This window comes from Chiloscyllium punctatum, chromosome 30 (assembly GCF_047496795.1).
Source record: "Chiloscyllium punctatum isolate Juve2018m chromosome 30, sChiPun1.3, whole genome shotgun sequence".
Classification (NCBI taxonomy): Eukaryota; Metazoa; Chordata; class Chondrichthyes; order Orectolobiformes; family Hemiscylliidae; genus Chiloscyllium; species Chiloscyllium punctatum.
In genome coordinates this window covers 21,829,493-21,843,651 of record NC_092768.1, presented here as the reverse complement: position 1 = coordinate 21,843,651, position 14,159 = coordinate 21,829,493, and the positions used below count along the sequence as shown (strand labels likewise).

The window sequence follows — 14,159 nt, the reverse complement described above, 5'->3', positions numbered from 1 at the left end:
ACAGAACAAGCAGTTGGGCTGGGAGTCCGTGAACCACCGCAACCTGCGGTTGCAGGGGACTGCTGCGTGCAGCACCCTCCACTCCACATCCCCGAGGGAAAGGGGGAGTACTCCCGTATAGAGAGACCTCTATTGGGGATCCCCACCGCCCAGTGGCAAATGGGCACGCCAAGGTGTGTCCGGACGGTGGATGAGGGAGAAGAGGTGGACGGTGTGCAGCAGCAGTCTATACAGGGCCCTTCTTTTCACTTCCTTGAACGAGACAAAATTAAAATTCCGGAGGCGGCTCAGGTTGTGGGGCACAGGCTCCCGCGGGAAGTACAAGACCTTGGGGCCAATGTGAAATTCCGTCCGGGCTGGGGTGAGGGAGGACAGGATCCCACCGCACACCTGAGCGTTCTCCAACTGGTGCACTACGTCGGGTCCGAGCACCGCCGTTTTAAGGCGTCGGATGGCGGTGGCCACGTACCGGACGTCTACCGCTGCCCTGCTATTTACTTTTCTTTTCAGTGAATTTACAAATTGATCGATGATCCTCGGAGCCTTTTCAGACACACGGTACAGGACCGCCCCCGCCTGGCAGGAGACGGTACTGCGGCCCAATATCATTCAGTAACAATTCCATCCAGCAGATGGCGGTGATTCACAAACAAATCGTGGGGGACGCTGGAAATCTGAAATAAAATCAGAAAATGCTGCAAATCCTCAGCAGGTCAGGCTGCATCTGTGCACAGAGAACCGGAGTTAACGGGCAGCTAAATATGGGGGATATTGCATATACTGGGAGAGAGCGGATTCTGTGTAAGTCCCCTCCCCCAATGATACAAACATCTCAGTGGAAGATGCTATGTAAATGCAGCTTTGTCAGTGTTTGGATTTCTCCCTCAGGATTTCATGTTCCGGGTGCAGAGTGAGAAATGGAAACACAGAGAAATCCCAGCTCCAGACTGGGAAACAGGTGAAGAGATGGAGGATGGGACTGAAGCAGGGAGTAAATGAAGGAAGGAGAGACACAAGATATTTAATTTACTTTTTATTTTCACCATCTGACATTTATATTTGTATCTGATTTATTGACAGTTTGGTTGTGATGTTACAAAGTATAATCTCAGAATTCAATAACACATTCAGTAACATCCTGTTGTCAATGGAAGGTTTCTGACCCCAATCCCTGACCCAGACCCTAAACCCGGGGGTCACTGTGACGTCAGGGAGGTCCCGCCCCTTTAACAGCTGATTCTCAGAAACTGGTTTGAATCCCTGGTCCTGAAGAAAGGATAAAGTTTCCCAATGAATTTATTCCCAGTGAAGGTGTGGAGATGGGACTTGGTGTCCACGCTGTAAAATGAAACTGTCCCAGATTCATAACTGAGATAAACTCCCACCTTCCTGGGGATCTGACAGTCAGGGAGAGGAGATTAAGGAGAAGTGTTTATATAAAACTGATTCTCATTCCACTCCATGATCCAGAATCCATTCTCCAGAATCAGACTGACCCAGTGCTTCCTCTCCACAGACTCAGGCTATTCCCAGACACCACCAATTCCCCACCACTTCCATCTCCCAGTAATGTTTCCCTGATGGGAATCCCTGTGATCCCAGGGCACAGTCCCAGTTTGTAAACCTCTTCTCAGTGTCAGGGAGACTCCTCCGGGTCTGGGTCAAACTCAAACTCTTCAGATCCTCAGAGACCACGAGCTAGGGATTCGCTGTTTCCACATCCAGGGTCACAGAGACTGGGAGAGAAACACAGACAATTAGAGACAGTCCCTGGGTCTGGGTATGTGGGCGGGGGATGTGTGTGGGGAGGGGGAGGTGTTTGGGGAGGGGGACGTGTGTGGGGAGCGGAGGGGAAGGGGATGTGTGTGGGAAGGGGAGGGTGCATGTGTGTGATGATGGGAGGGGAGGGGATGTGTGTGGGGAGGGGAGGGGAGGGGAATGTGTGTGGAGAGGGCAGAGGAGGGGGATGTGTGTGGGGTGGGGAGGGAAGGGGGATGTGTGTGAGGACGAAGAGAGGGATGTGTGTGTGGGGGGAGAGGGATGTGTGTGGGGAGGGGAGGGGGATGTGTGTTGGGAGGGGGAGGGGGATGTGTGTGGGGAGGGGGAGGGGATGTGTGTGGGGAGGGGGAGGGGATGTGTGTGGGGAGGGGGAGGGGGATGTGTTTGGGGAGGTGAAGTGGAGGTGTGTGGGGAGGGGAGGGGAGGGGAAGGTGTGTGGGGAGGGGGAGGGGATGTGTGTGGGGAGGGGGGGGAGGGGATGTGTGTGGGGAGGGGAGGGGGAGGGGTTGTTTGTGGGGAAGGGGATGTGTGTGGGGAGAGGTGTGGGGTGTGTTGGGTGGGGATGGGGTGGTGTGGGGTGGGGAGAGGTGAATGTGGGGTGGGGAGGGGAGGAGTGTGTCTGGGGTGGGGATGGGATGGGGACGTGTGTGGGGAGGGGGCCGGAGAGGGGTGTGTGGTGTAGGGAGGGGAGGGCAATGTGTGTGTGGGGGGGGATGTGTGTGTGCGTGTGTGGGAGGTGTGTGTGGGGGGAGGGGTATGTGTGTGGGGGAATAGGGGGATATGTGGGTGGTGGAGGTAGGGGATATGAGTGTGGAGTGGGGGAGGTAGGGGGATGTGTGTGGGTGGGGGAGGTAGGGGGATGTGTGTGTGTGGGGTGGGAGAGGTAGGGGGATGTGTGTGTGTGGGTGGGGAAGGTAGGGGATGTGTGTATGTGGGGAGGCGTGAGGATATGTGTGTGGGGGTAGAGGGACATGTGTGTGTGGGGGGGGATGTGTGTGTGGGAGGGGAAGTGTGTGTGTGTGTGAGGGAGACGTGTGAGGGGGAGGGGGCCATGTGTGTATGTGTGAGGGGGATGTGTGTGTGTTGGGGGGGTCGTGTGTGTTGGGGGGAGAGGAACGTATGTTTGTCGCGGGGTCCTGTGTGTCTGTGGGAGGGGTCATGTGTGTGTGGGGGAGGGTGACGTGTGTGTGGGGGAGGGTGACGTGTGTGTGGGGTGGAGAAGGGGACGTGGGGAGGGGGATTTGTGTGTGGGGGGAGGGGTGTGTGTGGGGGGGCGGGAGGAGGAGGTGTATGGGGGGTGGGGGAGGTGTGTGTGGGGGGGAGGTGGATATGTGTGTGAGGGGGGAGGGGAGGGGGATGTGTGTATGTGGGGGGGATGTGATGTGTGTGTGGGGGGGATGGAGATATGTGTGTGTGGGAGGGGGACATGTGTGTATGTGTCAGGGGGATGTATGTGTGGGGGGGGTAACGTGTGTGGGGGGAAGGGGACATGTGTGGGGGGAACGTGTGGGGGGAGGGGGACATGTGTGTGTGGGGCAGGGTGGGACATGTGTGTATGTGTGTGAGGGGGATGCGTGTGTGTGGGAGACGGGGAGGGGGATGTGTGTCGGGGACAGGGGAAGGGGGATGTGTGTGTGGGGGAGGGGGATGTGTGTGTGGTGGGGGGAGGGGGATGTGTGTATGGTGGAAAGGGAACAGTGTGTGTGGGAGGGGGATGTGCATGTGGGGGAGGGGCATGTGTGTGGGAGGGATATAAGTGAATAGGAGGATGTGGCGGTGCTGCGTTGTTGGGGAAGGAGTGCGTGTATGTCTGTGGTTGTGGATGTGTCAGTAAATGGAGGTATGTGGGTGTGTTGGCGTGTGGTGAGTGTGAAGGTCTGTCTGTGTAAACACTGCAGGGTGTGTTTGTGTGTGTTAGAATGAGGGTGGTGAGTATGTTGGACAGGGGTGAACATGCTGCAGGGTTAGTGTGTGTGTGGGGGGGCAGGCTGAGGTGATTTGAGGATGTGGGAGTGAATTGTGGAATTGTGAGAGTGCGGAGGGATTGTGAGTAGTGTATGTGTGGAGGGACTGTGTTTGTGTGAGCTTTGGGTGTGAGGTTTAGTGTCTGTGGAGGTAACGGTAGTGGTGGTGTTGGTGTGTTAGAGGGACGTGTGTACTGAGCACAGGAATGTGGGTCAGTATCACATTGAGAAGTGTAATTTGAGGTGGGTAATAACTGTGGATATTGAGAGTGATGCCAAATCCTGCAAACACAGAAAATAAATTATTCAAATTTAAATCCTTCATGTCTCCCTTTCTAAATCCACTGCTTTTATGTTATTCCAGCCTTATTTGGGATTTTTCTCTCAGTTTACACCCAATGGGATATAGCTCCAGCTGCCTCAGTGAGAACAAGCTCCTGTTTGTTGGAGTCCCACTGTCATTCATTATTTTCCAATATCATGGGGGAGTGAAATGTGTTTTCACAAAATTGAAAATAGAAATGCTGAATCTGATCTCAAAATACCAATTAAATCTCCTGAAATCCAATGTCATGGAAAGGAATCCAGCTGGTACTGGGTAGACCGAAGTAGGGCCATTGAGAAAGAGCTTTATTGAAGCAGTGGGGACAGGTCAGAGAATGTTCACTCGGTGGGTTCCTGGGATGAAGCTGTTCCCTTGTGATGGAAGGATTCAGGCTGGGGCTGTACTCATTGGTGTTTAGAGGAACGAGAGGTTCTTATTGAAATGTATAAGATTGTGAAGGTGTTGACAGAGTAGACATTGAGAGGCTGTTTCCCATCGTGGGGGAACCTGGAACCAGGGACAGAGTTTCACAGTAAGGGCCCTGCCAATTAACATGGAGATGGGGAGGGATTTTGTGTCTCAGGTTCATTAATCTTTGGAATTCTCTTCCCCTCGAGAGCAGTGGAGCCCAGTTCATTGAATGTATTCGAATCTGAGTTAAACAGGTTTTTGATCAATGAGGGAGTTGAAGGTTGTGGGAGTCAGGCAGGAAAATGGAGTTAAGGTCACAATCCGATCAGCCGCCATCTTTATGAATGACAGAGCAAGTCTCGGGGTCACTCCTGCTCCTGTTTCTGATGTACAATGTTCACATGGGATTTTCACACGGACATTGCTTTGAGTTGTCAGCTTTTGAGTTTCTTTCCCTCCTGTGTGTTAAAAAATAAGTGAAGAACTCACTTTCACACTCACGAACTCCCTTCCACTCTGGAAACATAAATAATACATAGACTTAAGAATTTAGTATCATAGAGTTGCACAGCACGGAAACAAACAACTGCTGATCAGATATCCTCAATTAATCTGATTCCATTGGACAGCATTTGACCCATATCTCTCTGGACCCTTCCTATACATATACCCATTTAAATGCCTTTTAAATGTACTAATTGTACCAGCCTCCACCACTTCCTTTGGCAGCTCATTCCATGCACAGATGGCAGTGTATGTGAAAAGATTGGCCCTTAAATCCCTTTTAAATCTTTCCCACTCAACTTAAACTTATGTCCTCTAGTTCAGGACTCACCCCTACCTGGGAGAAAACTTTGTTTGTTGACACTATCCATGCCCCTCATGATTTTATAAATCTCACATAGGTCACGCCTCATCCTCAGGTGCTCCAGGGAAAATAGCCCCAGCTTATTCAGCCTCTTCTTATCTTTCAAACCCTGCAATCCTGGCAACATCTTTGTAAATCTTTTCTGAACCCTTTCAAGTTTAACACTGCCTTTCTATAGCAGGGAGTCCAGAATTGAACGCAGTATTCCAAACATGACCTAGTCAACGTCCTGTACAGCCACAACATGACCCCCCCACCACCACCCCCAACCACCCCCCACCAACACCTTTACTCAAAGCACTGAGCAACACCAAATGTCTTTTTCACTACCCTGTCTACATGCAATTTTACTTTCAAGGAACAATGAACCTACACTCCAAGGTCTTTATTCAGCAACATTGCCCAGGACCATACCATTAAGTGTATGAGTCCTGTTCTGATTTGCTTTTCCAAAATGTAGCATCTCATGTTTATCTGCATTAAACTCCATCTGCCACTCCTCAGCCCACTAGCCCATTTGATCAAGATCCCTGTGTACACTGAGGTAACCTCCTTCACTGTCCACTGCACCTCCAATTGGAGTGTCATGTGTAACCTTACTAACCATCCCTCCTACACTCACATCCAGTTTGTCTGGGAGCCCACCACATGCCTGAGCCCCCTCGAGTGTACGCGAGGTCGCGGGGCTGAGTGCCTTGTCTGTCAGACTCCGGACAGTTCGGATCAGGAACCGGAGGTGGACCCACTCCCTCACTGTCAACTGTTCCGGTGTTATCCAGCCCACTCCCTCCCATCCAGCATGTCCCTGACTCTGGTCAGCCCTGTATCCCGAGCTCTCTCCTCCCTCAGCCAGCACAATCCGTGCTCGAGGAGGAACCTGTTCCCTGAGGGGGAGAGCTCCTGGGTGGGGGGAGCTGACCGTGTCCCAGACTGTGATTGGGCTCCAGGTAGGGGACAGGCAATTCCTGGAAGAAGACCCGAAGCCGGGACCACTCCATGAACAGGAACTGTGTGTCGCAATGGAGGCCGTGCACCTGACGGAAGCAATATGTCACCAGGGTGCCCCACCCTGGAGGAGGCTCGATGGAAAGGTATCGCTGTAGGGTCTGAAGGTGGAAAGTCACTCCCTGGGTGTGAAGGTACACCAGCCCCTGACCACCCTCCTCAAGCAGGAGACTCCAAACCCAGTGTTGCCCCTTGTCCCAGAAAAACTCGAGGAGCTGTTTCTGAATGGCGGTGATAAAGCCAGGGGGAGGGCCCAAAGTGACCAACCAGTCCCATAGCATGGTGGCCACCAGCTGCTTTCTGAGCAGCACTCGCACCCTGTAGGACATCACTCAGAGCAGTCCTGTCCAGCGAGCTGGGGGAGTGGTCACCTTGGTCTCCAACTCGTGCCAATTCCCAGCATGAAGGTGGATTCCCAGGTAGACGAGGGGAGTGGGACTCCACGTGAAGCACCGGAGCTCCTCCGGCAGGGGTTCCATCCTCATGGACCGACCAGAATTCCCAAACTCTTGCTCCAGTTGATCCTTGTGGAGGGCGCTGCAGAGTAGACCTCCTGGCACTCACGCATCCTCCACAGCTTAGCTGGGTCTGTGCTCATGAGGAACACGGTGTCAATGTAAGCCGGAAAAATCACCTTGCCCACGCAGAGCCAAACCCGAAAACCGCTCACACAAGAGGCACTGGAATGGCTCCACACAGAGAGAAGAAAGCTGGGCGGACAGGGGCCAGCCCTGACACACTCCTCTCCCACAGCGTGGGGGAACCTTCAGGGACCCGTTAACCTTCACTAGGCACTGCGCGGCGGCGTACAGAACTCAGATCCTGGCAACAAAATGTGTCTGAAACCCGAAAGCTGACAGAGTCCTGAGGTGCCAAGGGGAGTCGAATGTGCCCTGGTGAAGATTTTGTAGTTTGTGCTGCGGAGGGAGACTGGGCACCAATTCTTTAACAAATGGAGATCCCCCTTCTTAGGCAACAGAGTGATGAAGGCCCTGCACCAAGAAAGGGACATCTCTCCAGTCATGATACATTCCTCCAGGATATCCCAGAATGCCCCGAGGAATCCCACAGTCAGCCTGTACAGCCCTGGGGATTTGCCCCTGGAAAGACGGTCGAGGACACGGGTCAGCTCCAAGCTCAGAGGGGCATTGAGCCTCTTGGCGCCCTCAGGGCTGACCTGCCACAGCTCCTCCCACAGAACTCTGCGAGCTTCCTCACTGGACAGATCCGGAGAGAAGAGAGCCCGATAATAGGCCCTCACTTGGGCCCTGATTCCCTCCGGATCTGAGACGAGGGATCCGTCATGAGCTAGCAGTACAGGGAGATGCTGGTGGATCCTGGGCCTTTTTCCCAGTGAGTAGAAGAAGGGGGAGATGGGGGTCGGGATCCTGAAGGAACTGGATCCGTGATCTCACGTACACACCCCAGGATCCAGTGAGCTGCAGATGCTGGAGTGCAGTCTTCTTCTCTTCATACACCCCCCGCAGGGCCGGGTCCACATCGGGGACTCTTTTTTTTTCCCTTCCACCTACTGAGGACAATGCAAAGGAATCCCACGCACAGCCTCTTCGTGTTCTTGTCCATTCCTGGAGCTACCAACAGCTGCATGGGAGACATGACCAGAAGCAGTAGAGAAGTCCACTGGTCCATAACCAACTGGACTCTGTCTCAGTGACAAAGCTCCACTTTGAAAAACTCCTGGTGTTCCCCTGATGGGGATGAGGGGTACTCCGAGCACCACGTCTCCCTCCACCCTCCCCTCCGTTTAACTCGGCGGTGCTCCCGATCGACGCCCAGTACTCCTCGAAGTCATGAACTCTGACCCCTGACCCCTTCCCCACATCGAGTGAACGGTGTGGTCCCGGGATCACCAGGCAGATACAGCCCAGCCTCAACCACACACCTGGGGTCAACAGCAGAGGATTCTTTTCAGGGAGTTCCATGTCACGGATTATAGCGAACTCAACTAAAGCATCAGGAAATGGGAGAAAGGTCTGCCGTCAGTCAATGGACATCAGTACCATCAAGTCAGTGAAAGGTCTGCACGCAATCCAGGTGCCAGGCCACAGTCAGTCATCTGCTTGGGGTGTTGACGGTCAGGGGCTCTGTCTGAGTACAGTCTGGGGAGAGGATCACAGTCAGTCCTGTCGGGCTATTGTAAGCAGTGAGGGGACTCACACAGTGTCAGTCAGGCAGTTGTAAGGAAAGTGGCCAGGCTCTAGACAGTTTTTACTTGGGGAATCACCATTAAAATGAACCAATGGTGGACAGCAGTCAGCCTTGGGGGGGGGGGTGTACATCGGCAGGAGGGCATAAGGAGGGCTGGAGTGGAAAGGGGTCACTATGATAAACAGGGGTTGGGGGGCGTTCAGTGTTGGGGTGTAGATGAAAGCATGTTCTGAATTGGGGATGAGGACAGTGATGGGGGGATATTACCCTAGGAGGTGGCAGGCAGTACAGAATGGGAGAGTATGAAAGTTTATAGGGTGGGAGTTATTGACAGGGATCATCATTGTGATTGTACAGGACCACGGTGAGAATCAATGTTGGGGGTCAGGAGGCAAGGAGGAAAGCCGAAGGCAGAGTCCACATGGGGTGGTGTGGGAATGGGTTGTCTGGGAACAGCAAGGTGAAATGGAATGTGGAGGCTCGGGGGGAGGGGACCGGGGGGTTGTAGCTGATGCATTGGCGCCACCTCGTACTCACGTCAGGAGGGTGAGCAATTCATCAACTTCACCAACACATTCCACCCTGACGTTAAATTTACCTGCACGATCTCTGACACCTCCCTCCCCTTCCTGGACCTCTCCATCTCCACTAATCACGACCGACTTGATACCGGCATTTTTTACAAACCCACCGACTCCCACAGATACCTGGATTACACCTCTTCCCACCCTACCTCCTGCAAAAATACCATCCCGTATTCCCAATTCCTCCTCCTCTGCCATATCTGCTCCCAGGAGGACCAGTTCCACCACAGAACACACCAGATGGCCTCCTTCTTTAGAGACCGTAATTTCCCTTCCCACGTGGTTAAAGATGCCCTCCCACGCATCTCGTCCACATCCTGCACCTCCACCCTCAGACCCCACCCCTCCAACCGTAACAAGGACAGAATACCCCTGGTGCTCACATTCCACCCAACCAATCTTCGCATAAAACCGAATCCTCCGCCAACATTTTCACCAACTCCAAACAGACCCCACTACCAGGGATATATTTCCCTCCCCACCTCTTTCCACCTTCCGCAAAGACCGTTCCCTCCATGACTACCTGGACAGGTCCATGACCCCCCCCCTTCAACCCACCCTCGAATCCTGGCACCTTCCCCTGCAACTGCAGGAATTGCAAAACCTGCACCCACACCTCCTCTCTCACCTCCATCCAAGGCCCTAAAGGAGCCTTTCACATCCAAAGATTTTATGCACATCCACCAATATCATTTATTGTATCCATTGCTCCCTTGTGGTCTCCTCTACACTGGGGAGACTGGACGCCTCTTAGCAGAGCGCTATAGGGAACATCTCCGGGACACCCGCACCAATCAACCACACCGCCCTGTGGCCCAACATTTCAACTCTTCCTTCCACTCTGACGAGGACATGGAGGTCCTGGGCTTCCTTCACTGCCGCTCCCTCACCACCAGACACCTGGAGGAAGAATGCCTCATCTTCTGCCTCGGAATTCAACCCCAGGGCATTAATGTGGACTTCAACAGTTTCCTCATTTCCCCTTCCCCCACCTCAACCTAGTTCCAAACTTCCAGCTCAGCACTGTCCCCATGACTTGTCGTACCTGCCTATCTTCTTTGCCACCTATCCACTCCACCCTCCTCCCCCGATCTATCACCTTCATCCCCACCCCTACTCACCTATTATACTCTATGCTACTTTGTCCCCGCCCCCACCCTCCTGTCACTTATCTCTCCATGCTTCAGGCTGTATGCCTGTATTCCTGATGAAGGGCTTTTGCCCGAAATGTTGATTTTACTGCTCCTCTGATGCTGTCTGAACTGCTGTGCTCTTCCAACACCACTAATCCAGAATCTGGTTTCCAGCATCTGCAGTCATTGTTTTTACCTGGTTGTTGCTGATGATCAGGCCAGGCCCGGAGTCTGTGGGGGTCAACCAGGAGCTACACTTGATTTACCAGGATGGTGCAAAGTTTGGAGGGTTTGAGCTATAAGGAGGGTCTGAACTGGCTGGGGCTGTTTTGGCTGGAATGTCAGAAGCTGAGGGGAGACGTTGTAGAGTTTTATAAAATCATAAGTGTCATGGATAGGGGAAATAGACATGGTATTTTCCCTGGTGTGGCCGACTTCAGAACCACAGGGCATAGGTTTAAGGTGAGAAGGGAAAGATATAAAAGAGACCAAAGGGGCAGCTTTTTCACACAGAGGGTGGTACATGTGTGGAATAAGCTGCCAGAGGAAGTGGTGGAGGCTAGTATAATTGCAACATTTAAAAGTCATCTGGATGGGTATATGAATAGGAAGGGTTTGAAGGGGTATGGGCTGGGTGTTGGCAGGTGCAACTAGATTGGGTTGGCATATCTGGTCGGCATGGACATGTTGGACCAAAGGGTCTGTTTCTATGCTGTACATCTCTATGACTCTATGAGTGGATTTTATTGGAACTTTAATCTGAATTTCAGCATTGTATTCAATTCTTTGACAAGTTTGTTTCAAAAAAGGAACCATTTTGAATGGAGTATCTTTGAGATACTCCAATCAGAGTATCTTTGACAAGTTGAAATCTGTGCTATCACATCAGTAACACTGAATTCTGATAAACCATTTAAACTGCTGTTGATGCCAACAATATTAATGTTGGTGCAATGTTATTATAAGGGAACAAGATGGGGATGGAATAGTCAGTCAGTTGTTTTTGATGTGAACAAACTTCATGCCAACAGAATATTTGACTATCAAAGTAAAGACTCTACAGCATTTTGCACTCTAAAACTCTAACAACTCTGCAAAGACTGTTATGTACAGAGACCATAATCATTTATTTTCAGTGAGATTTTATCGCAAGAATTTCAGATGATTCCATGGAGTTTAATTTGGCAACCACATAATTTGAAAATCCATCATTTACATGAAAAAATGTTATTACCAGAGATGCTTTGTCATGATCCAACAAGGAGGAAAACAATATGATATCAGCAAAATGGACTTGTATAGAATGTGATTGTTATGGACACCTCTTGAGTATTTCATGTGAATTCTCACAGTCTGAGTGATTTTTTAATAAATAGAATAGGCATTGTGATATGGATAACAGCAATTGAAAAATTAAAGTATGTATGATATATAAAGTTACCATTTTACTTTTTATTCTTGCAGGAACTAGGACAAAGATTTACAATGTTATAGTTTGGAAATTTGTGTTCTCAAGTCGAGGTAAATGGGATTTTAATTTTTCATTTGTGTGAAGGTAACTAATATGCTTTGGAAACTATTGGTTATGGAACAATCTGATGGTGTAACATGTTTACAGACAGGTAGAGAAGGATCAGTAGGTTGGTAGGTGATGATTGTAACAATCTGGATATCTTCCTCCCTAGGCCCTCTTTATTAGGTAGATATATCCTGTTTCTCACAAGCCTGACAGTTACAGGAATCCAATATTCAGAAATATCCTCAGTCCTGCTGAGTGCCATGAAAGTTTCCTTCCCACTATCCTGAATACTTTGTCTTTGTTCACAGATTCTGAGTCTTGAAGCTTAATATATTCCAAGCAAAGAGGGTCCCAAAGTCTGGTTTCTCCTAAACTGGAACATTGCATCTGGATTTGGGCATCCCACTTTAAGAAGAGTATAACAACATTAGAGAGGTTGCAGGAAAGATTAAGAGGGTCGAATGTGTCCAGGAGTGAAGTACTTCAATATGTGGATAGGACACCTGGGGCTGTTTTCCTTAGAGAAGGTAATGCTGAGAGGAGATTTGTTAGAATAATTCAAAATAATGAAAGCTCTGGACACAACTAATCAGGAGAAACTGAACCCATTGGTGGAAATGGTCAAGAACAAGCTCAAGTACCTCCTTTTCCTGAGATAGAACATAGATAGAACATACAACAATACAGCGCAGAACAGGCCCTTTGGTCCTCGATGTTGTGCCGACCTGTGAACTATTTTCAGCTTGTCCCCCTACACTATCCCAAAATCATCCATATGCGTATCTAAGGATTGATTAAATCTCCCTAATGTGGCTGAGTTTACTACATTAGCAGGTAGGGCATTCCACGCCTTTACAATGCACTGTGTAAATAACCTTCGTTTGACATCTGTCTTAAATCTATCACCCCTCAATTTGTCGTTATGTGATCTCGTACAAGCTGACGCCATCACCCTAGGAAAAATTCTTTCACTGTCTACCCTATCTAATCCTCTGATCATCTAGTATGTCTCTATCAAATCCCCCCTTAGCCTTCTTCTTTCCAATGAGAACAGATATATGAAGATAAATGTATTTCAGTGGTGAGAGGATAACATCTGGAATGCACTGCCTGAGAGTCTGGTGGATGCAAAGGCAATCATGTCTTTCAACAGAGAATTGGACCACTAACTGAAGAGCAAACATTTGCAGGACTAGTGGGAAAAAACAGATAAATACCAACAGTGAATTGCTAGTAAGAGAGCTAGAACAGACAAGACAGACTGAATGGCCTCTCTCTGTGTATAAAATCTGAAAGCCAATTTAACAAGAGCTTTCCCATGGTTTATAAAATAGAAGAGACTGTAGGAACTACATTATAATATTTCAGTTAGCATGACCATTCAAATATTGCCATATTGTCAATTCATAAAGTGAATTTAATCTCTCCTTTTCAAACAAATTCAATCCAATCATTATTAGGAGCAATTTCAAAAGTTGCTAACAACATTAATCCCATGTCAAAAAATAATCCATTGATTATGAAGTGCTGAGGAAATCCCAGGCAATAACACGAAGCAATGTAACAGCAAGGTCTTTCTCAGTCTCTTATCAACACATTTTATTTCCCTGTTTCACTCCCCTCTTTCTGCTCTCATGCTTAAGCTACAGCCTTTACTGCTGATGATGGACACACAATATTTTGTTCTGGTCAGCATTGTTTCCGTATCAGCCTAGCCCAGAGGCAGCAACCATTTTTGCTGAAGAGACTTTTTAAAATAAAAATACCTAAAATAGAAAATATTCAGAATGACCAGGTGAAAATTGAACATTTCTCAGCCAATTGCCCCATAAATTGTCACATGAGTCTGTTTGAATGTATAATTTCCGTACTACAGTAAATAAACTACACGTAAATATGAGTCACAGAGTCATACAGCGCAGGAAAGACCCTTCAACTCATTGGTTTTGCACCAGCATAGCTCCAGGAATCCACCTTTCCAACTCTTGGCCTGTTGCCAATGATATTTCAAGTTTTCATTCATATACTTTTAATATGTTGTGCCCTCCCAGGCAGTGCTGGTGGAAAAAGGTTTTCCTCAAATACTGCAGAAACTTCCTGTCCTTCATCTGAAACTATGTCCCCTCATTATTGACCCTATAACTAAGGACAGCAGCTGCTCCCTATCCCTCCCCAGCTTTCCCTGCTCTAAAGAAAACAACCTAGGCCTATCCAAACTCTCTTCATAGCTAAAATGTTTGAGCCCAGGGAATATGCCAGTGAACCTCCTCTACACACTCCCACTTTACAACCACATCCTTTCTTTAGTGAGGAGACCAGAACTGCAACAGTACTCCAGTGGGGCCAACCCAAACTCCTGTACAGCTTAAACATAACATCCCTGCTCTTATCATCTCTGTATC

At 49.6% G+C, this 14,159-nt stretch overlaps 1 protein-coding gene across 1 annotated transcript in view; it reads right to left on the bottom strand.

Annotated features, from left to right (window-relative positions):
• Positions 1-1,660: 1,660 nt before the first annotated feature.
• Positions 1,661-14,159, bottom strand: part of LOC140455262 (zinc-binding protein A33-like) — a 260,630-nt gene continuing 248,131 nt past the window's right edge. The window contains exon 6 of the mRNA XM_072549997.1: positions 1,661-1,736. Within this exon, the coding sequence (XP_072406098.1) occupies positions 1,699-1,736 (38 nt within the window). The 3' untranslated portion in view covers positions 1,661-1,698. The remainder of the gene's footprint in view (positions 1,737-14,159) is intronic.